Source organism: Megalobrama amblycephala, linkage group LG3 (genome assembly GCF_018812025.1).
Source record: "Megalobrama amblycephala isolate DHTTF-2021 linkage group LG3, ASM1881202v1, whole genome shotgun sequence".
NCBI classification, from domain to species: domain Eukaryota; kingdom Metazoa; phylum Chordata; class Actinopteri; order Cypriniformes; family Xenocyprididae; genus Megalobrama; species Megalobrama amblycephala.
The window spans coordinates 51505772-51528511 of NC_063046.1; the positions used below are offsets into that span (position 1 = coordinate 51505772).

The 22740-nt window shown below is 36.2% G+C and overlaps 1 protein-coding gene across 4 annotated transcripts in view; it reads right to left on the reverse strand.

Annotated features, from left to right (window-relative positions):
* Positions 1-27: 27 nt before the first annotated feature.
* LOC125265638 (immunoglobulin superfamily member 1-like) overlaps positions 28-22740 on the reverse strand; it is a 44438-nt gene continuing 21725 nt past the window's right edge. Inside the window, exons 6-24 of one of the 4 annotated variants that reach the window (XR_007184309.1) lie at positions 18494-18784; positions 15679-15936; positions 15328-15588; positions 14718-15005; positions 11520-11858; positions 10304-10558; positions 9918-10208; positions 9298-9579; positions 8512-8793; positions 7162-7440; positions 6712-7059; positions 6358-6636; positions 2841-3104; positions 1588-1833; positions 1374-1481; positions 894-974; positions 743-793; positions 230-428; positions 28-101 (exon numbers count right to left, since the gene is read on the reverse strand). Coding sequence is in view for 2 of the 4 variants with exons in the window: in XM_048186000.1 (XP_048041957.1) it covers positions 225-292; positions 375-428; positions 743-793; positions 894-974; positions 1374-1481; positions 1588-1833; positions 2841-3104; positions 6358-6636; positions 6712-7059; positions 7162-7440; positions 8512-8793; positions 9298-9579; positions 9918-10208; positions 10304-10558; positions 11520-11858; positions 14718-15005; positions 15328-15588; positions 15679-15936; positions 18494-18784 (4325 nt within the window). In the remaining 2 variants the exon portion in view is untranslated. Of the gene's footprint in view, positions 429-742; positions 794-893; positions 975-1373; positions 1482-1587; positions 1834-2840; positions 3105-6357; positions 6637-6711; positions 7060-7161; positions 7441-8511; positions 8794-9297; positions 9580-9917; positions 10209-10303; positions 10559-11519; positions 11859-14717; positions 15006-15327; positions 15589-15678; positions 15937-18493; positions 18785-22740 lie in introns of all 4 variants that reach the window. The other 3 variants (XR_007184310.1, XM_048186000.1, XM_048186001.1) reach the window with 3 other exon arrangements.

Sequence of the window (22740 nt, forward strand, 5' to 3'; positions counted from 1 at the left end):
ATACTTCAGGAAAAACAGGATCTCACCTTTGCTTTTGAACTTCTTTACTTTTGTTCCAACTTCTGAGTACATCACATTATTTGACTCTGCCGTGGTATCATCTGGAAAAATTAGTAAATTCCTAAAAATATCTATTCATATTTTATGCAATCTAAATACAGACACTATCAGTGTCATTGGTTAATGACTTATGACTTTATTGTCCAGGTGTAGTGAAGAGGGTTTTAACCTTTATCCACAGGTATATTTTTCTTAACAGTGACTTCTGAATATGTGACATCTTCCAATGGCTCTAAAACAAACAAGTCAAGCCAACATCAATGATATTTGTTGACTTTAAATGATAAGTGTTTATGTAAAGTTTAAGACTCAACCTTTGTCTCTCTTATTCAGTGGAGTCGCGTCATTATAAATGTGATCAGAACCTGCTGGACAGCAAACAGGCATTTTGAGGACAAAAGGTAAAAAGCAGTCGAACAGAAATATACACATAAAGCTTAAAGGGATAGTTCAGAATGATATTTTGAATAAGACTGGGTTCCAAACAACATTGGACCACTTTGCATGGAAAACACAGACATTTTTCCAAATATCTTCTTTTGTGTTCCACAGCATAAAGAAAGTCATACAGTTTTGTAATGACATGAGAGTGAGTAAATGTCAACAGAATTCATTTTGTGTGTGTGAATTATCCCTTTAAATCACTTGTTACTGAGTTTTATAATAAGGTTTAAGGCTCAACCTTTATCTCTCTTATTCATTGGAGTCACTTCATCATAAATGTGATCAGAACCTGCAGGACAACAAACAGGCATTTGAAGAAAAAAAAGATGAAAAGTAAGGCGGTAATGGGGAAAAGGGAGGGGGGGCGTTGATTTGTTATTGAGTCTGACCAGGCTGCAGAGGTGAGTTTTCCATATGAGATTCTCCAGATCGAGTTGGGACTGATGTCTGTTGAGTGTTACGGTGCTGATCTATAATAGAGACAAAGATCATTATGTTGACTTTAACAGTATTTTCACTCACATATTTTCTGGATTACAAGCAATAAATGCTCATTTTATTAATAAACATGCAGTGACTGTCTAGGATTCAGAAACTGTATCTTCCATTTCATGAGTTTGTGTGCCCATATAATCTTAGTGTAAGTGGTAAACAGATTTAGCTTGCTGTCTGCTATAGATGGGCTGAGGGAGGATTACATAGGCAAAAATATAAAAGAAGGGGAGGAGGAGGGATACCGAAAGAATTTGTCTCATTGGTATTAATTAGAAGATTAGATGGGTGTACTCCTCCTGAAATTGTTTAATAAGTTCACTTGTTGCTGTTCATGTGGTTTAGTCATTCATAACATGTCATGAACTGCTCCACACCTTTGTTGTTTTTGTGTCTCCACAGCAGAACCAGTGAAATGAGGAACAACAAGAAAAAACTCAATCCTACAGAAACACCAATGACCAGAAGAGATGATGATTGAGGAGCTGTTGAGGAGAATGTGACAAACACACAGATCTATTAGTGAGTGAAAAATATGATACTGTATGATAATATTACAAAAGTATATAAAATCACTGATTCTTCACAGACCTCTGACTGAGATCCAGCTGTGGAGTGACTGTCCTCTCTCTGTTTTACAGTAGTAGAAACCCTCATGTGACTTTGAGACAGTAGTGATGCTCATCTCTCTTGTTGTCTGATTCTGGACCAGTGATCCGTCTTTATAGAAATCAGCGCTGATGTTCGAGGAGTTTGTAGATCGATGTAAACAGTGTAGAGTCAGAGTCTCTCCCTCAATCACAGGATCAACAGAACTCACCAGAATCACTTCACCATCTACAAACACAAGGATTGTGTGTTAATACTGTAAATAGTGAGGATAGCAAAATACTGATATTTTGAATTGTACTTTTATACTTCCTGTGCTTTTTATACTAGTGTTGTGTAGTCCAAGCTGGTTTATTTTAGGAGCTGATGATTGTTTTGTATAAATTATTAATTATTATTATAATTTTTTTTATTTTTTTTAAAGCATGAGGGTCCATGAGGGATCATATTAATGAGACTGTACAAATTAATATGCATTAGCCAGTTTGCCAAAATGCAAAATAGTTACAAATTTTCATGACAGTTTGTTGGATGTGTATCAGATTTTTAACAACTGGCATAAAATCAGGTCCATTTTGCAGCTTAATCTACCAATTTATATGGGAAGAGACTGCCTGATGAACATGAAAAGTTCCTCAGGAGGAATCGGAAAAAAACAGCTGCTGTTTGTTTGTGGCGCTTGGTGGCTGTCTGTCTAGAACTCTGCATTGCCTTAATGAACAACACAATGACGTGTGATGTCTGGTATGGAAATTCATATGCTGACAGGCAGGTTGATGGACTGAATGCAAAGTCTGTGATCAGCTGTACAGAAGCCAATTAGTGGAAAATGTGTGTAGACTGTAATTAGAATTCAGGATCCTGGTTTATATGGCCTATAAACTACTATGTACTTCCATCAAAAAATAAGTACCATGTACTGTAAAACACTTTTGCTGCTATTGAGGTGGGACATGGGTAAGGTTAGGGACAGGTTTGGTGTTAAGGGTAGGTCGGGTGTAAGGAATGGGTCAACAATTTAATTACAAATGTAATTACATAAATTAATAACAGATGTAATTACATGCAGGCATTTTTAAAAATATAAGTAAAATATAAAAAATGTATATACACAATAAGTGCATTGTATCAAATTAATAATTTAAATGTAAGTACATAGTTAAGGCCACCTAATAAAGTGGGACTGAATTTAGATTATTACATTAGTAGATGGTGTGACTAGGAACAGGACTCACCATGTACAGTGATGTTTCGAGGATGATGTTTCTCTCCAGATTCAGACTGACACCAGTACACTCCAGTGTCAGATGTGCTGAGAGACTCGATTTTACATGCAGATCCTGTTTGTGTTGAACAAGTTTTTGTGTCTTTGTCTGTGTATCTTCTCACTGTCCATCCAGCAGAGTTACTCTGATCCTCACAGCTCAGAGTGAGAGAGCGAGATGAGAAGTGTTGACTTCTGCTGGGATTGATGACCAGAGACACTGAAGCAGAAACACCTGAAAAGAGGAAAATCTCATTCAAAACTGACAGCACATGTGTGTTTGTGTAATAAAATAATCTCTAACTGGTAATGAAGTACAATTATGTTGAATATTAGTCTGTCTTGTGAATCTGTTAAAGGGTTAGTTCACCCAAAAATGAAATTTCTGTCATTACTCACCCTCATGTCGTTCCAAACATGAAAGACCTTCATTCATCTTCAGAACAAAAATTAAGATATTTTTGATGAAATCCAAGAGGTTTTTTTTATTATTTTTTTTTATCTTACATAGAAAGGCAACAGAATTACCACATTCTAGGTCCAGAGTAAAGAGATCTTAATTTGTGTTTCAAAGATGAACGAAGGTCTTACGGGTGTGGAACAATAGAGGGTGAGTAATTAATCACAGAATTTTCATTTTTGGGTGAACTAACCCTTTAACATCAGTTGGAAGCTACAAGTGTTGAATCACAGATCTCTTGACCTTATTCAGCTCAATTTAATCATTTAGCAGACGCGTATGTCCTTACAAATGATAAACACAACAAAGTGATTCATCGTAAGCAAAGAGCTTAGAACCCAAGAGGCGACACTTCGATACTTTTTTGCTAACAATCACTAGATGGCGCTTTGGTAGCGCGGCCGCCATTATGGGGTGAAAATACTAACTGGACCATAGAATCCTTCACATCTTACGCACTCAAAATCTGCGAATTTTATTGCCAAATCAGAAGCGCAATAGAACAGTTTTTTAAATTAAGTCACCAGTAAATTGTATGGCTCCTACAGTAAATGTTGTATTGTATATGTTTTATTTTACCAGTTGTGGAATCCAACCATTCAACCATCTGAGGTAACGTAGTTAGTATTTCCATTTTATGCAACTTTACACATTTATTAATAGTAAATTAATAATTAATAAATTTAAGATCATCATGTTTGCAGCGAACAATATATTTCAGACCTAGTGGAGTAATAGTAATAATATCTAGGTCTGAATTGAAATAGGCTGTAATGTACATTTTAATGGGTCACGCTTATGATCTCATAATACATGATGCATTGCTGTGTCTGTTATCACATAATTCATACTTTTGGACACTTTTGCTTCAACGGACATTAGACACTACTGCAAAATCAAGCTGTTATATTCATATATTTATTGTCCAACATTCCAATTTTTCTGATGAATGTCCTTAATTTAATTTCATATGTTGGTAATAATTCAGTGTTTATAAGCCTTTTAAATAATTTTAACCCAAACTGGCTGGGTTTCTAGAGAGCAAAGGTTTTGTGAAAAAAGTGGAAGACTTAAACACAAAGTGTGTAAAATAAACAGTTAAAAGGATTTGATGATCACTAGTTATAGTATTTTATTCTGTGTTGTCATCATTCAGGTTGGATTTCAGCTTTAATGTACGTTTTGTTTTATCAAAGCAGCTGATATTGCCATAGAAACTAGAGGACTGCAGACTCGCTTTCACCCCAAAAAGCAGGGCTGCTGCTGGGCGCCGGTGTTGCAATGGAACGTTCTATTGACTGTCGCTTCTTGTTCGTGTATATTCTTTGTCATAAGCAAAAAACATTATTTTGCACTAAAGTTTAAAATAAGACAGGCCTTATTATTATGAGTGTGTATTTAATAGTGCTTCTGATCTGGGGCCCGTTCTTCGTACATGGATTACTCAATTATCTGGATTTTACTGTTGATAATAAAATTGATCCAGGATTGTTAGGTCCTTATAAACTCATCCTGGAGTTGCTGTCATAGTAACAGATCCATATGCTCAAACCTGCTCAGGAGCAGCTTATTTCATGTAAACAGGATTAGATTTTATCATTTTAAGCAGAGGTGATACTTAAAGTCTGTCCCAGCCATTACTTTCTTACAAGAGTACCCTGTTGAACCAGGGACAATAATAACTTAAATAATAATAATAATAATAATAATAATAATAATAATCATTTATAAATTAATTTAAAAATAATATTATAATGTTGTGTAGTCTGTCATAATATAGACAGCCAGTTTTACTTACTAAGAGTGTTGTGATGATCACTCGACATAGGATCCATTTGCAAGCTTTAATGAGTATACAGGGTCGTAAGGCGATGGTCAAAACAGCAAACAAGAGCAACGGAGAACAGACAATTCGTGGTCAGAGACAGGCAGGAAGTAGGGTAACAGGCAAGTATCACAGTCCAGGTAAACAGGCGGGGGTCAATAGGCAGGCAGCGGAGAGACAGTAAACGGAAACAGACAAGAATGGCAACAGGAAGGCAAACTGGGAAATAACGCTTATAATGACAGCCGGGACAATGATAAGACTTCGCGTCAGTCTGTGTGACTGGCAGCTTAAATGGTAGTCCTAACCAGCTGCAGCTGGCGGATGATCAGAGTCCAAGGTTGGGGCTGATGGGAAATGTAGTGCGCGTCAGTGTAAGTGAGTGAGTGGATGCTATTATATTCCGGAGATGGAGCCCTCTGCTGGCCAGCGGAGGGGATAGGGGTTCGTCTCCGTGACAAAGAGATCTATTTGTGAGGGAATAATTACCTAATAATTTTACTGGATTTCATGTTACACACATGACGCTGTGAATTAATTTGAACTGCTATTATAGCTGGAGATACAGTACTTCAAAAAAAGCTGTCTACTGTGCGATTAGAAAAATGTTTGTGACCTTTAAAATTAATTGTCAGGTAACAAATCTGCTTCACTGCTAAAATTAAATGAATTGCTAATTATAACATTGAAATTTGAAAATGTAAAGCCTTTTCAAATATAGAAATCTTGAAATAATGGAAATAATTGGGAATCATGTAACAAACTGTACACATTTCATTTATGTATTATATCTTTTATGTCAGGTGTGTGATGTTCTTTATAATGTCATTACATTGCTGTTTTACTGCCAGCCAATCACTGCATTACTGATCATGGTTTCAAGTATCAATACAAAACAAATACGTGCAGTAATCTCAGACAACTTAATTCAGATATTTTAATCAAATTCGCCAAAATTAATTTAAGAACCAAACTATCCAGAGATCAGTTATCAGGATGAGAAGATCTAGATTCTGTCAAATCATCTCAGATGTATTAAGCAAGGTACGATGAACGGACCCCTGGTTTAGACTTGGAGGAAATTGACAGCAGGGTTTTGAGGTTGTCATTGGTTTAAGATGGTTTTTCCACCATGTACCAGAATATGGATGTAGAGACTGCAATTAAATACAAATATGGATGAGCTCAAATATAAAGACTCACCAGTGACCCACAGTGGCTGTGTGCTGCTGTTGTGTGTGTAATAGGCTGGTCGTCCTCTCTCTGCTCTGCACGTATAAACTCCTGTGTGCTGTAGAGCAGCAGGACTGAGAGTGTAAGATCCTCCAGCTCCTCTGCTGCTGTCTGACAGAAGATCATGATCTCTGAACCAGCTGAACGTCCAGCCTGTAGAGGAGCCTGAAACCTCACAGATCAGAGTCACTGATTCTCCTTCAGTCAGCCACGGCTGTGGAGACACTCGCACTGCTGCCTGAGCTTTATCTGCACAAAACATCATGAGTTACAGAGCCATAGAGAAACTGGTGGAGAAGCTGATCACAACAAACACAAACTCACCTGATACAGTCAGTGTAACAGCATCACTGCGCTGAGAGATCTGAGTGTTTATCAGTCCTGTACAGGTGTATTTACCACTGTGAAAGCGATCAACACTGCTGATGTTCAACTCTTGTGTTGAGCACAGACTGACAGCTTCTCTGTGTTTCTGTTTATTGACTCCACTGGTGCAGCACTCTTGTTTTGTACATTTGGCAGAGTTTATATTCAAGTTGTAGGTTCCATTTATTTCCCATCTGTATGTCCACTCAGTGTTTCCTCCCCACTTCATATCACATCTGAGAGTGACTGTTTCTCCTCTGAACACTCGTTCATCAGGTCGTACCGTCAGCACAGCTTTAGGACTCTCTGTACAAACACAAATTATTGCATTTATTTTTGATTCTAAGTTTTAGACGTTCTGTAGATATTGTCTTTGATCTGTATGTTGAATCACATGTTCTCTCTCACCTGTAACATTGACCCACAGTGCATCACTGTAGTTTGTGTAATAGACTGGTTTCCCTCTTCCAGCTCTACACCAGTAATGGCCTCCATCAGACACTGAATCAATCTTCAGTCTGTAGGAGTTTGTTTCTGTCTTCTCTGTCTCAGGGTTCAGTGTGTGTTTGTACCAGTAAAAGTCCCAGTATCCAGTGGACGGATCCATGCCACAGGTCAAATTCACTGTGTTTCCTGTCAGTGCAGCTCCTGCAGGATCTGATGTGAGTTCAGGCTTTGGCTTTAGACCTGCAGGAGAACAAGAACAGATTCAGATCCTCAAGAGTCAGAGTTCACCTGTGTGTGACAAATCATTGAGTATTTGTCTGCAACAGTTGATACAGAAGAGAGTGTTGAAAAATATGGATTTTACATGAGCATTACACAGATCTATTTAAATTCAGATTATTTAAAGATCTAGTTTGCTTGTAGTTTGTGTTGATTAAATTAAATGTTTGCAATTATTAATATAACTAACTACAAACAGTGATATTCCCAGGTGAAAAAAAGTACACTATAATGTACTTAAAGTGCTCTATTTTTGCACTAATTTTGTACTTAATATACTAAACATTCTTCTTTAGTACTAATTATGATAATCTTAAGAACATCTAAGTGTACTCAACTGTGCTATTTTGAGACACCATGAAATATGAACTAAAATGTGCTTTTAATATACTATCTCTGTATTTAAAAAATATATTTAGTTACCACTTGTAGTACACTATGGGTTCAAATGTACTACACAAAATAGCACAGTTGAGTACACTTAGATGTTCTTAAGATTATCTTAATTAGTGCTAAAGAAGAATTTTTAGTATATTAAGTACAAAATTAGTGCATGAAAATAGAGCACTTTAAGGACAGTATAGTGTACTTTTTTTCACCTGGGTTCATATCCAGTCTACATGTATGTGTCAAGGTTTAACTGTAACAATAATCCAAAGATGTGTGACGCAAAAAGATAATGAAATAACATTAAGTAAATACCAGAAACTATAAAGCAATTCAAACTAGAATGACCATGAACTAAGGAGCCATTTACACAACACCATTTTTAATAAAAAAATAAAAACTTTTTATGTTTTGGCCGTTCATTTACACGACAACGCAAACTTAAAAACGCGATTCAAAGTGCACGTTTTTGAAAATTATACTGTTATCATCTCTGTTTAAACTACAAAAACATGAATTTGTGAAAACGAATTGACAACTGTATTTATCATCAGTGTGAATGAAACATCTGAGAGTGAAAGACTCTTGACTGGTTGTGATCATGATCATGTAGAGAGTTTATGAGGACAGTGATGTTCAACTCACCCTTCATAGAGAGAGAAACAGAGCTTGACTGTGATGAAACTGATCTTCCATCTATGTGTCCTTTACACGTGTACTGACCCTCATCAGACTCAACAGCTTCAACAATACTGAGAGTGTCTCTGTTTACAGTGTAACGCTCAGATGCCTGTAACAATGCACTGTCTTTATTCCACTCATATCTCCAGTCACTGCGATCAGACTTTATCTCACACGTCAGATTGACTCTCTCTCCAGTGAATACAGATCTGTCTGGTGTCACAGTCAGTGTAGGTGTGGGTAAATCTGTGAAGAAACAAAAACAAAGTGAATTTCAGGGAAAACTATTATGTAATTTTTTTACAAAACTAGTTTATACATTATTTTATCTCATATTTCATATCATTTATTCTGGTTTGCTGTTGTACTGTCATTAATTTTCTCATGTGTTTTGAGGAGGCTCCGGCTCTGTCACGTCCTCATACAATCAGTGTTGAGTTCATTTATAGGTGTTATTGGTCATATTTTTCACTAGTCTTCTGTCTTCTTTTTGTACAGTAAACTATGTAATTTATTTTGATTAAAGGGAAGTGTGTCTTTTCTGCTCCCGTTTTCAATAAAAAAAATAAATTTGGGCCGTTCATTTCCACAACAATGCAAACTTAAAAACGTGACTCAAAGTGCACATTTTTGAAAATTTTACCGTTATTTATCATCAGTGTGAATGAAACATCTGAGAGTGAAAGACTCTTGATTGGTTGTGATCATGATCATGTAGAGAGTTTATGAGAACAATGATGTTCAACTCACCCGTCACAGAGAGATAAACAGAGCTTGACTGTGATGAAACTGATCTTCCATCTATGTGACCTTTACACGTGTACCAACCCTGATCAGACTCAACAGCTTCAACAATACTGAGAGTGTCTCTGTTTACAGTGTAATGCTCAGATGCCTGTAACAATGCACTGTCTTTATTCCAGTCATATCTCCAGTCACTGTGATCAGACTTTATCTCACACGTCAGATTGACTCTCTCTCCAGTGAATACAGATCTGTCTGGAGTCACAGTCAGTGTAGGTGTGGGTAAATCTGTGAAGAAACACAAAAACAAAGTGAATTTCAGGGAACAAAGTGATTTTCAGGGAAAACTATTATGTAATTGTTTTACAAAACTAGTTTATACATTATTTTATCTCATATTTCATATTTATTCTTGTTTGCTGTTGTAGTGTCATTAGTTTTCTCATGTGTTTTGAGGAGGCTCCGGCTCTGCACCGTCCTCAGACAAACACTGATCAGACACACCAACTGTGAAACTGAACTGTGATTATTTCCATCTCTAAACCAGCTGAATCTCCACTGAATGTTTCCTCCTCCCTGTATGTCACATGTGAGAGTGACTGTGATGAAAAGATGAACAAACTCACCTGATACTGTCAGTGTAACTTTATCACTCTTCTCTGTGTACTGTGAGGCTTTAGTCTGGGTTCCTCTACAGCTGTACACACCAGCATGAGACCAATCCACATTTGTGATTTTATAGTTCTGGTCTTGTCCTCTGCTGTAATAGATCTGGTCTTGTCCTCTGCTGTAATCTTGATTTTTATACCAGCTGTACTGCCAGACTCCTGTCTCCTGTATGTCACATGTGAAAGTGACCGTCTCTCCTCTAAACACACGTCCATCAGGCTGAACACGCACTACAGGTTTGGGTCTCTCTGTGAAAAGAGCAAACAACACACTTCATGTTTGAATTTTTTAAAACTCAAAATTAACTTTTATTGAAAACTCTACAAAGTGAAAGAGCACTTACCTCTCACTGTTATCTTAACATTACTGTACAGAGTGTAGTAGTTTCCTCTCTCTGCTCTGCACTTGTATGTTCCTCCATCAGAGACACTCACAGAACTGATTGTTTTAGTTTCTTCATCAGTGGATTCACGGTTTGAGTCTTTCCTCCAGAGAAATGTCCATCCAGTTGACTGTCCCATGTCACAGCTGAGAGTAACTGTGTCTCCAGTGAACACTGAACTCTGGGGACGTACAGTCAGATTTGGTTTTGGTTTATCTGTAAGTGTACAGTGATTCAGTGTTGAGATCATCTATAGGTGTTATTGGTCATATTTTTCACTAGTCTTCTGTCTTCTTTTTGTACAGTAAACTATGTAATTTATTTTGACTAAAGGGAAGTGTGTCTTTTCTGCTCCCGTTTTCAATAAAAAAAAAAAAAAATTTTGGCCGTTCATTTACACAACAACGCAAACTTAAAAACGCAATTCAAAGTGCACGTTTTTGAAAATTTTACCGTTAACGTCTCTGTGTAAACTACAAAAATGTGAATTTGTGAAAACAGTGAGGTCATGTGCATGTGTATTACATGTTCAGTCTCTAGTGTTTCTTTACTAAGTGACATCGCCATCTACTGGCCTGTGTGGTATTACAAATTTAAGATGTGTTTAAAATCTGCTGATATGTCCTGACATAACTTCACATGAATAACTAATGTGGGCATTCAAGGTGAACACAATCCGTTTACTGATTAGATTAAATAGAGTTTCCAGTGAGGTGATTCTGCAAGTCTCTGATCTTCCTACTGAGAGCCAAACTATATATGAATGTTGACATAGTCTTAGTTCTCATGACCAGCTGCTGTTTATACCATCGGGGTAATTTTCCTGTATTGTCTTTAGGTGCTTTTGTTTTAGTGGTCACTACTAAGGCTTTGTGTAAGGTCAACACTTTTAAGGTTTGCCCATTGAATGCCTATAAAACACAATATACAGCTCCCTTAGTCAGACTGGACAACTGCAGCGACCAACAGCATGCTCTCAATAAAGGATCCTACTGAAGATACACCGAGTCTCCTGGTCTTCGCTTCTGACCTGGTAATAATAATACAGCATTTCTAGTTGCCTTCATGATTCTGGAACGTTGAATTTGCAATGTGATGAGGTCATGTGATGGTTAGAATTGTTTATTGTTGAATATTGGGATTCGTCTTTTTAGGAGGACAATGATGTTCAACTCACCCTTCACAGAGAGAGAAACAGCAGCGCTTGATTGTGATGTGTTTGGTCTGTTATTTCTCAGTCCTCTACACCAGTACTGACCCTGATCAGATGCAACAGCTCCAACAATACTGAGAGTGTCTCCATTTACAGTGTAACGCACAGACTTCTGTAACTTCACACTGGATCTGCTGCCTTTATACCACTCATATCTCCACTCATGTGTCCAGTCTCTCTGATATATCTGGTAATTTCTCTGTCTCCAGCCACTGTAAGTCTCTATCACACACTTCAGATTGACTCTCTCTCCAGTGAATACAGATCTGTCTGGTGTCACAGTCAGTGTAGATGTGGGTGAATCTGAGAAGAAACACAAATGTGTTCATATTTTGTTTAAATCAACTAAATGGTTCCATTCTTATTCTGCTGATCACTTTAAAATCTTGTAGATTCTGTAAAAATTATCATATATGTTGCATCCCATACATAAATCCTATACATATATCCTATACAACAAATAACTGGACAGTATGAACTTTGTCTGAGCTTTAATGTCTTTTTCTGGTCATGCAAAGCACTGAGTTTTGACAGAGGTCTATTTCTGTGAATTGTTCTGTTTTCATTTTGTTTGTTTGTTTCATAACGTTAGTGATCAGAGATGACTTTAAACTAGGGGTGTAACGATACTCTCATGTCACGATATGATACACAATACTGAACTCACAATACGATATTATTGCCATAATATCAAAAAATGTACTGTTGAATAAAATGCTAAATTTGGTATTACATTTGAGGTGGAAATAGGATTTGGTGCTGGTAACCCAACGCACAGGACAATAGGGACAACAGAATAAAAATATTCATGATTCTGAAGCTGAAAATACAAAACTATTTTAGACGAATATGCTTGCACTAGATATACAGTATTTAAAATAATGTAGGCCACTTTTTTACTGGTAACAAAAGACATTTGACATTATCAGGACCCACAAATATTCCCCCATTTCATTATTATGCATTATACTCAACATTATACATAGTAGTTCACTGTAGTGCTGACACTAAAACTCTGTAAGCTTGAATTTTTTCTCACACAGTAATTTTCATTTTGGGTGAACTAATTGTGACTATCCATGATAAATGTTGTTGCATTTTTGTATTTTTATATATGTGACATGTTATATTGTTACCACCCCTACTGTAAACTGTCAGTAAATCTTCGAGAGGTTTCATGTTTTGTTTGTAAATCGTGTTTGTCTCTGGACAGTAATGTTTGGGTTGTGCTCAGAACTAGTTATTCGTGATCATCTCAGGTTCATGCTGGTCAGAAAGACTGTCTGATGTGCTATGATGTCATGATGATGCAGACTAAAATACTCTTCTTAGTCATATGACTTCATTCATATAAATTCGTAGGACTCATTTCATAACACATTTATGGTGCTTTTGTGTCCTTTTTGAACTCTGAAATTTCATTATGTCATTCATTATAATAGTGATCAGGGCATTATTAAAAAATATTTTTGTTCTGAGGAAAAAAGGTATATAGATTTGGAACAACATGATGGTGATTAAACACCAATGACAGAATTGTAATTTCCAGGTGAGCTGATGTTGAAACTTTGGTGTGAGTGTCAGATAAAATAAATCTTAAATATAGGAATATTTGGTCAGATGAACTGTAAATCAAAACAATGACAAGATCATCTGAAAATCAAGGCAAAGCTTCATTTGTTTAAAGACTCACATATTTCCAGTAAGTTCAAGCAGCAATTAAGTAATTAAATACAAAACATGTTGAGACCTCTGTGTATAGTTTCATTCTGTTTTGCTCCTTCAAATGGTTTTGAACACGAGAAAGGAGAAAACTGAGCGGTGCTTGCCATGGCAAAACTCAGCACTCGGTTGCTGGGGTGGCATGAATGGTTGCTAGGATGTTGCTAAGATATTCTGAGTTGTTGCAAGACGGTTGCCAGGGTGTTCTGGGTGGTTGTTATGGTGTTGCTATGCAGTTGCTAAGGTATTTTGGGTGGTTACTAGGGTGTTGCTATGCAGTTGCTAAGGTATTTGGGGTGCTAAAGTGGAATGGATGGTTGCTAGGCCATTTCTAGGGTATCCTGGATGGTTGCTAGGGTTTTGCTAAGGTATTCTGAGTTGTTCCTAGGCGGTTGCTAGGGTGTTCTGGGTGGATGCTATGGTGTTGCTAGGTGGTTCCTATAACATTCTGGGTGGTTGCTAGGCTTTGCTAGGCGGTTGCTATGGTGTTGTTAGGCAGCTGCTAAGGTATCCAGGGTCATTGTTAGGGTGTTGCTAGTTGTCACAGATGGTTACTATGAAGTTTTTATTGAGATCTTAGTATGTTTTAGCCTGATTTATCACTTAGCTAATGGTTATTAGCATGTAGCTATTCACTGCTAGCATGTTGGTAGTCTGTTTGCTAGAATGAGTCAAAAGAGCTGACCTCGATCTCTCTACAATGTTCTGATACAGAGATACAGGTATTGCTGAACGGTTGCTAGGGTACTCTACTTGGTTTGCTAGGGAGTGGTTTAGCAGCTGCCAATGGTGATACTCCAAAGGCTGCTTGCCAGTATGAATGATATGAACCAATCCCCATGTCTCTAGTGAGAGACTGATTGGTTGCCTGTGTAAAATGAGCCCTCCCCTCTTTGACATTGTGATCCAGAGTTATGTCCAACATAAAATTGTATGCATAATCCCTGTTTCATGGGCCGTCTCTTCACCATACTGTGTCTGTGGGGCAATCTTGGAATCCTCGCTCTGATCGACGACCCGTCAAAGTTCATCATAAAATAAAGTCTATATGGGAATTTTTCACCCATTTTTTGCCCTCTGTGTGAACATTGTACACCTGATCAATTAAAAGATACAGCACACCTCTCCTCAATAATCCACATGATTTTATGCTTCATTCATGGATCGATGACAAATGGTGGAGAACAATAATAAGTAAATAATAAGTAAAGTAATAATAAGTAAAATTGTGTGGAAGAACAATAATAAGTATTCAAGAGAACAATAGTGATGCTTTACCTTACAGGTGAGAACCACTAATTAACCAAAATCAAGTCCTCAGAAGAGGAGTGAAAACTGTATTTATCATCAGTGTGAATGAAACATCTGAGAGTGAAAGACTCGACTGGTTGTGATCATGATCATGTAGAGAGTTTATGAGGACAATGATGTTCAACTCACCCTTCACAGAGAGATAAACAGAGCTTGATTGTGATGAAACTGATCTTCCATCTATGTGACCTTCACACGTGTACCAACCCTGATCAGACTCAACAGCTTCAACAATACTGAGAGTGTCTCTGTTTACAGTGTAACGCTCAGACGTCTGTAACTTTGAACTGTCTTTATTCCAATCATATCTCCAGTCACTGTGATCAGACTTTATCACACACTTCAGATTGACTCTCTCTCCAGTGAATACAGGATTGTGATTTTCTGGATTAACAGTCAGTGTAGATGTGGGTAAATCTGTGAAGAAATCCAAAAAAAAAACGAAGCAACTCAAACAGCTCTATCAGAGAAAACTATTCTGTAAATGTTTTTCAAAACTACGTTTATACATTATCTCATATTTAATATCATATATTCTGGTTTGCTGTTGTAGTGTCATTAGTTTTCTCATGTGTTTTGAGGAGGCTCCGGCTCTGCACCATCCTCAGACAAACACTGATCTGTGAAACTGAACTGTGATTATTTCCATCACTAAACCAGCTGAATCTTCACTGAATGTTTCCTCCTCCCTGTATGTCACATGTGAGAGTGACTGTGATGAAAAGATGAACAAACTCACCTGATACTGTCAGTGTAACTCCGTCACTGAACTGTGAGTACTGTGGGGCTTCAGTCTGGGTTCCTCTACAGCTGTACACACCAGCATGAGACCGATCCACAGATGTGATATTATAGTTCTGGACTTGTCCTCTGCTGTATTGATCTTTATACCAGCTGTACTGCCAGACTCCTGTCTCCTGTATGCCACACGTGAGAGTGACCGTCTCTCCTCTAAACACACGTCCATCAGGCTGAACACGCACTACAGGTTTGGGTCTCTCTGTGAAAAGAGCAAACAACACACTTCATGTTTGAATTTTTTAAAACTCAAAATTAACTTGAAAACTCTACAAAGTGAAAGACAACTTACCTCTCACTGTTATCTTAATTTTATCACTGAGCTCTGTGTAGTAGTTTCCTCTCTCTGCTCTGCACTTGTATGTTCCTCCATCAGAGACTCTCACAGAACTGATTGTTTTAGTTGCTCCATCAGTGGATTCACGGTTTGAGTCTTTCCTCCAGAGAAACTTCCATCCAGTTGACTGTCCCATGTCACAGCTGAGAGTAACTGTGTCTCCAGTGAACACTGAACTCTGGGGACGTACAGTCAGATTTGGTTTTGGTTTATCTGTAAGTGTACAGTGATTCAGTGTTGAGTTCATTTATAGGTGTTATTGGTCATATTTTTCAATAGTCTTCTGTCTTCTTTTTGTACAGTAAACTATGTAATTTTAGATTTGTGAAGGAATGCTCCCTCTAGTGGCACCAAACAGAATAGCAAAAATATAGATTTGGAGAAGGAGATCCCAGTGCTTTTATTAACAGGTCATGTGACAGATCCAGGTAAGTTTATGGTTAAGTAAATAAATAACCTTTACTTTCAGTTCCAAAACATGAGGTAACTTTCAGGGTAAGCAGCAGAAAGCAACCTTTTTCTGAACATAACCTGCTCTTGTTATTTTAGATGTAATTTAACTATAAAGTGCTATTTTCATATAAAACAATATTTGTTTTATTTTACTTATTTTATTCTCATCTGACACATCGTGGATCTGCAGGTTCAGCCAATCTTTCTTTTTTAATTTATACATTTAGCATCAAAAAAGATATAGTTCTTGTTCACAGTAATAATTGTCAAATTTAATGAAACTAATTAAAGTTTAAAGTTTAAAACACAAGTTTGAAAAATGAATGATTGCAAATTATGCTTCTGTCACTTTGCCATGATAGTTACTGAATGTTAAATATTTGCAAAAAAACAAAACAAAAAAAACAAACAAAAAAACAAAAAACAACAATCACAATTCAGAAAAGGAAAGTGGCCATTTGCATTTTGAATGCTGAAGTTAATGTGATATTTGAAACTTACATTTCTCCAAAAATATATAATATAGTGGAACTACAGTGATTAAATACTGTTGTCATGAGGTGATGAAAAACATTTAGCCAGATGTTATAGTCTCTTACAGGCTTAGACATCAGCAGTCATAATACAAAATTCAGCAATGAAGGTACTCAAACATTTCCACATCAAAATATCCATGCTGCAATGCATGCTGGGTGCCATTGTTGTTTTTGTTGCTATGCTGATGCCAACATGCCCATGTGACAGTTCAAATATTAAATATTTTCTTTCCACAACAGTTATTTAACAACAGATCCTGATTACTTGACAAGAAGTCTCTTCTGAAAACATTTATACTTTACATCATCTCAATATCAAATCAGATGATTTCAGGTGAAGTCTATACTCTTACACAAAGAAAATATTTCCTCCTTATACTGTATATGAATGATCAATATATATTATTTATTTAAAATATACAGAATAATATATTGTGTTAATATATTACAATATATTGAATAATATAATTAATAATAATTACTGCTTTTCATATATTGAAAAATATGTGACAATATATTTACTTATATATCATAATGTATGTAATTTTATATTCAGTAATACACTTCATAGCATATAGATGTACATGTGATGATCATATCAGGTATGATGTGTAGAAATATATTGCACATTTACTCATGCAGTATAAACACACACATATAAAACATATTTCTTATATTTATAATTAGTTACATGTATGTTAAATAGTTAAATGTTTCATAATTTGCTAGTTAACAATAGCAAGCACTCCTGCATGTACTAAAGTATTTAGTAAAGAGACTATCACTGTATAAAGAACGCACAGCTTCTACTTTTTAAATAAAGTAATTATATTCTTAATAGAGTTTGGCCAATCATCGACCTAACCGCAGGCTCTACTCTTCAGCACAGTGTTAACCCTAAAAACTCATATACCAGAAACCCTTTTAAATTCCAAAATAATAGAACATTAAATATTAACAGATCTTCCCTATATTAATATTGAGAAAAACATATGAAATATCACTTAATTTAAACATTTAATCTCCTTTGACAGTCAGATGCAAAGCATGCTGGGAACTAAAAATCTGCTATAACTCATTCCGTGAATGTGTGTATGTGTGTGTGTGTGTGTGTGTGTGTGTGTGTGTATGAGATATATATGCATTTATATTGGAACATGTATGTGCAATATATGTACATAATAAAAGATAAAACTAATGCTATTCCCATATATTTTTGTTCTGTAATGGTATGTATGCATCACTCTTCTTTGTAGCAAATGAGTTTGTTAAAACACTGTTGCAATGGCTGACGTTAAAATAATTTAACATAAACCAAGGTTCAAGTGCCCTACAAAAGTGAACACTGATCACAATGGTGACTTCACATTTTAAACTTTTCAAACTAACTCTAACTAGAGCTAAACTTCTAAATCTGAATGAACACCTTTTACACCCAAACTTGCTTTTAATAAGTGATCATGGGAATTAGTTACTTTAATCAAATTTACTTTAATCAAAACATTATTTTGTATTCACATATAACTGCAGATTGTATTTACTAAAGTCAAGAGTGTAAAAAACAAGTGCCGATTTAAACTTGCAATATGGTCATGTGGCAGTTTAAACCATTTATTGTTGCATAATGTGATCTGTTTCACACATAATATTAAGAAACGGGCAGATACAGTATATACTGCACTGAATTCAGTAAGCATTTCCATTCTGAACAAAACCACAGTTTCTCGATCGGATGTGTGATCATAAGAGAGAGTTTATGAGGACAATGATGTTCAACTCACCCTTCACAGAGAGAGAAACAGCAGAGCTTGAATGTGATGAAACTGATCTTTCATCTATGTGTCCTTTACATGTGTACTGACCCTCATCAGATGTAGAAGTTCGTTGAATAATGAGAGTGTCTCCAGTGTGATGCTCAAGCTTCTTTAACATCACATTTTTGTCTGTACTGCCTTTATACCAATCATATCTCCAGTCACTGTGATCAGACTTTATCTCACACTTCAGATTGACTCTCTCTCCAGTGAATACAGGACCATCTGGTGTCACAGTCAGTGTAGGTGTAGGTAAATCTGTGAAGAAAGAAGATGAAGAGCTCTTTCAGTGAACTAATCAGAAAACATTATCTGATCTTCTGAGTTCCTGGGGTCCATTTATGGCGTTATTTTACTGTCAATTGTCGAGAGCACATTATTGTGACGCGAGAGCATATCAATGTAATGTGCGAGCGCAAATCTGTCCGCTCGCGCGCGGATTTCCTCTGCTCTCGCGCAAATCTGTCCGCTCGCGCGCGGATTTCCTTTGCTCTCGCGCAAATCTGGACGCGCGCGCTCAAATATACAGTGCTCTCTTATGAACTGCCTCTCCTCTCTCTCAGATATTTGCGTGTGCACGCTCAAACTGTTTCCTGCGTGCTCAAACGTGTCCTGCGCGCTCAAACTGCACATGTGCGCTCACGAATCTCTCCGTGCTCTTGCAGAAATTAATTTGGCTTTTGGATTAAACGCTGTCAAAAGTTATAAACCAATCAGAAGAGACGACTGATCCATGAAAATGCTACATGGAATCTTATTGGCTGAGAGTGAACTGCGCCTGGAATTCTTTCGACAAAGATATGTATTTTATTTATTCACAATTTAATAATATTTATCAAATGTAACCTAGTCTAACTGCATCACATCACAGGTCAAACCCCTATTTATCTAAACAAACAAACAAACAAAAAATGTTTCTTAAAGTTATTGTGGTCATACGTTTTGTGTTGAAATTTAAAAAAAAAAAAAAATAGGTAACATTTTACAATAAGGTTTTTATTTGTTAACATTAGTTAATGTATTATCTAACATGAACTAACAATGTGCAATACATTACTGTAATTATTAATCTTTGTTAACGTTAAAAATACAGCTGTTTGTTGGTTGTTTACTTCACAGTGCATTTAATAATGTTAACAAATACAACATTTGATTTTAATAACGTATTAGTAAATGTTGAAATTAACATTAACAAATATTAATAAATGCTGAAGAAGAGCAATTCATTATTAGTTAATGTTAACTAATGCAGTTAAATAATGTTAACGCAACCTTATTGTAAAGTATTACCAACAAATATCTTCTGATTTAAGACCGAACAAGATCAGGGTCAAATCGTCATTCCCTTAATACTTAATGTGGAGATCACATATACCACTATAGTCAATTTCTTTTGAGGTCTGGAATTAATGATTCTGATACATCAAATACATTCTGATACATCAAATACATTTTAACAGTCACTGGTCACCACCTACTGGCAGAACAGTGTAACAACATTAGTTTCAACATTCATTTAGCTACTTATTTTAATTGCTGAAATCAGTGTATATTCAGACTATAAATTGTTATTGCAATACTTGCATTATTATTTAATGTTTGCAACACAGATGTAGCAATAGTATGTTGTTGAAAACACTTTGTGAAGCTGTTTAAAACATATAGCTTACATGACCACTGCTTTCAGCAGCAATGCAAAAGCAGGTTTAAATATTCTGGTATGATTGTAATTTCAAAAGGTTTAATAGACATAACCGAATCATTGTCATTTAGGAATAAGATCGCGTTCTTTTGCTTAATCGTGCATACACAAGAGCTTAGGTATTTTTGTATGTCATGTTTTATACCAATTGACTATGGTGGTATGTGATCTCCACATTAAGTATTAAGGGAATGACGATTTGACCCTGATCTTGTTCGGTCTTAAATCAGAAGATGTTTGTTGGTAATACTTTACAATAAGGTTGCGTTAACATTATTTAACTGCATTAGTTAACATTAACTAATAATGAATTGCTCTTCTTCAGCATTTATTAATATTTGTTAATGGTAATTTCAACATTTACTAATACGTTATTAAAATCAAATGTTGTATTTGTTAACATTATTAAATGCACTGTGAAGTAAACAACCAACAAACAGCTGTATTTTTAACGTTAACAAAGATTAATAATTACAGTAATGTATTGCACATTGTTAGTTCATGTTAGATAATACATTAACTAATGTTAACAAATAAAAACCTTATTGTAAAATGTTACCTATTTTTTTTTTTTTTTAAATTTCAACACAAAACGTATGACCACAATAACTTTAAGAAACATTTTTGTTTGTTTGTTTAGATAAATAGGGGTTTGACCTGTGATGTGATGCAGTTAGACTAGGTTACATTTGATAAATATTATTAAATTGTAAAGAAATAAAATATATATTTTTGTCGAAAGAATTCCAGGCGCAGTTCACTCTCAGCCAATAAGATTCCACGTAGCATTTTCATGGATCAGTCGTCTCTTCTGATTGGTTTATAACTTTTGACAGCATTTAATCCAAAAGCAAATTAATTTCTGCAAGAGCACGGAGAGATTCGTGAGCGCACATGTGCAGTTTGAGCGCGCAGGACACGTTTGAGCACGCAGGAAACAGTTTGAGCGTGCACACGCAATATCTGAGCGAGAGGAGAGGCAGTTCATAAGAGAGCACTGTATATTTGAGCGCGCGCGTCCAGATTTGCGCGAGAGCAAAGGAAATCCGCGCGCGAGCGGACAGATTTGCGCGAGAGCAGAGGAAATCCGCGCGCGAGCGGACAGATTTGCGCTCGCGCATTACATTGATATGCTCTCGCGTCACAATAGTGTGCTCTCGACAATTGACAGTAAAATAACGCCATATCCATTCTTCATACCTCACTTAATCCACCTGAGATGATTTCACAGATGCCAGATCTTCTAATCCTGATAACTGATCTCTGGCTAATTTGGTTCTTCAAATATATAGATATATATTTGAAGAACCAAATATATATTTATATTTAAAAATATCTGGATTAAGTTATCTAAGATTACTGCACATTCTTGTATTTATCAAAGGGCAGATATATCGATACTCAAAACCATGATCAGTAATGCAGTGATTGGATGGCGGCAAGACAGCAACGTAATGACATCATGAAGAACATCACACTCCTGATGAAAAACTTGAATTTCTGGACCTTTATAAGGAAAGTAACCAAAATGACATAAAACTATAAAAGATAAATGAAATGAGTACTGTTTGTTACATGATTCCCAATTATTTTACGATTTCTTGGATTAGTACAGGCTTTACATTTTATTTCAATGTTGTAATTAGCAGTTCATTTAAATTCTGCATGTGAAGCAGATTTGTTATGTGACAGCATCAATTCAATTTTCTTATAGGTCAAGAGCATTTTGCTAATGGCACTTTTCTAAGTTATTATAGTCCCTGGTTCAACAGGGTACTCTTGTAAGACAATAAAATGGCTAGGATAGACTTTAAGTATCACCTTTGTTTAAAAAGATGAAATCTAATTCTGTTTACATGAAATAAGCTGCTCCTGAGCAGGTTTGAGCTTACGGACCTGTTGCTATGACAGCAAGTCCAGGATGAGTTTTGAAAAACCTAAAAATCCTGGATTATGTCAAATTGTCAACAGTAAAATCCAGATAAATGAGTAATCCATGTACGAAGAACGAACCCCATGTGGAGAGAAAAGTGTTGGTCTCTCCTCCATCTGAAAACTCACTACAGGTTTAATGTGATTCAACATTAGATCATCTGACTCATGCACATACAGTTTTGATGTACCGGGAGTGTGTTTTCAGAATACAAAATGCCGACGCCAAATGTATTGATCTGTAATTTAAAAAAAACAGAGTGGATGTGGGCTTTCCAGAAGCCCCTGATGTTGGAGACCTCAGATGAGGCTAACGCTAGCGTTCTGGTAAGTTTTCCTTAGCGTCACTTCATGGCCTCTTTACTAGCATCAGGGAAAGAACTAAGTCAGTTAACCAAAACTATCAATACAGCGATATATACTTCTGAATTACAAGTGAAAGTTACAAGTGAAAGTATTTCAGGAAATGCTACTTTACTAAAAGTTCATAATGATACAAGTACTAGTTTGATCAGACAAGCTGTGTGTCATGTCACAAAATGATTCAGATTGAAAGCGTCAGCACACGTAAACACCAGTT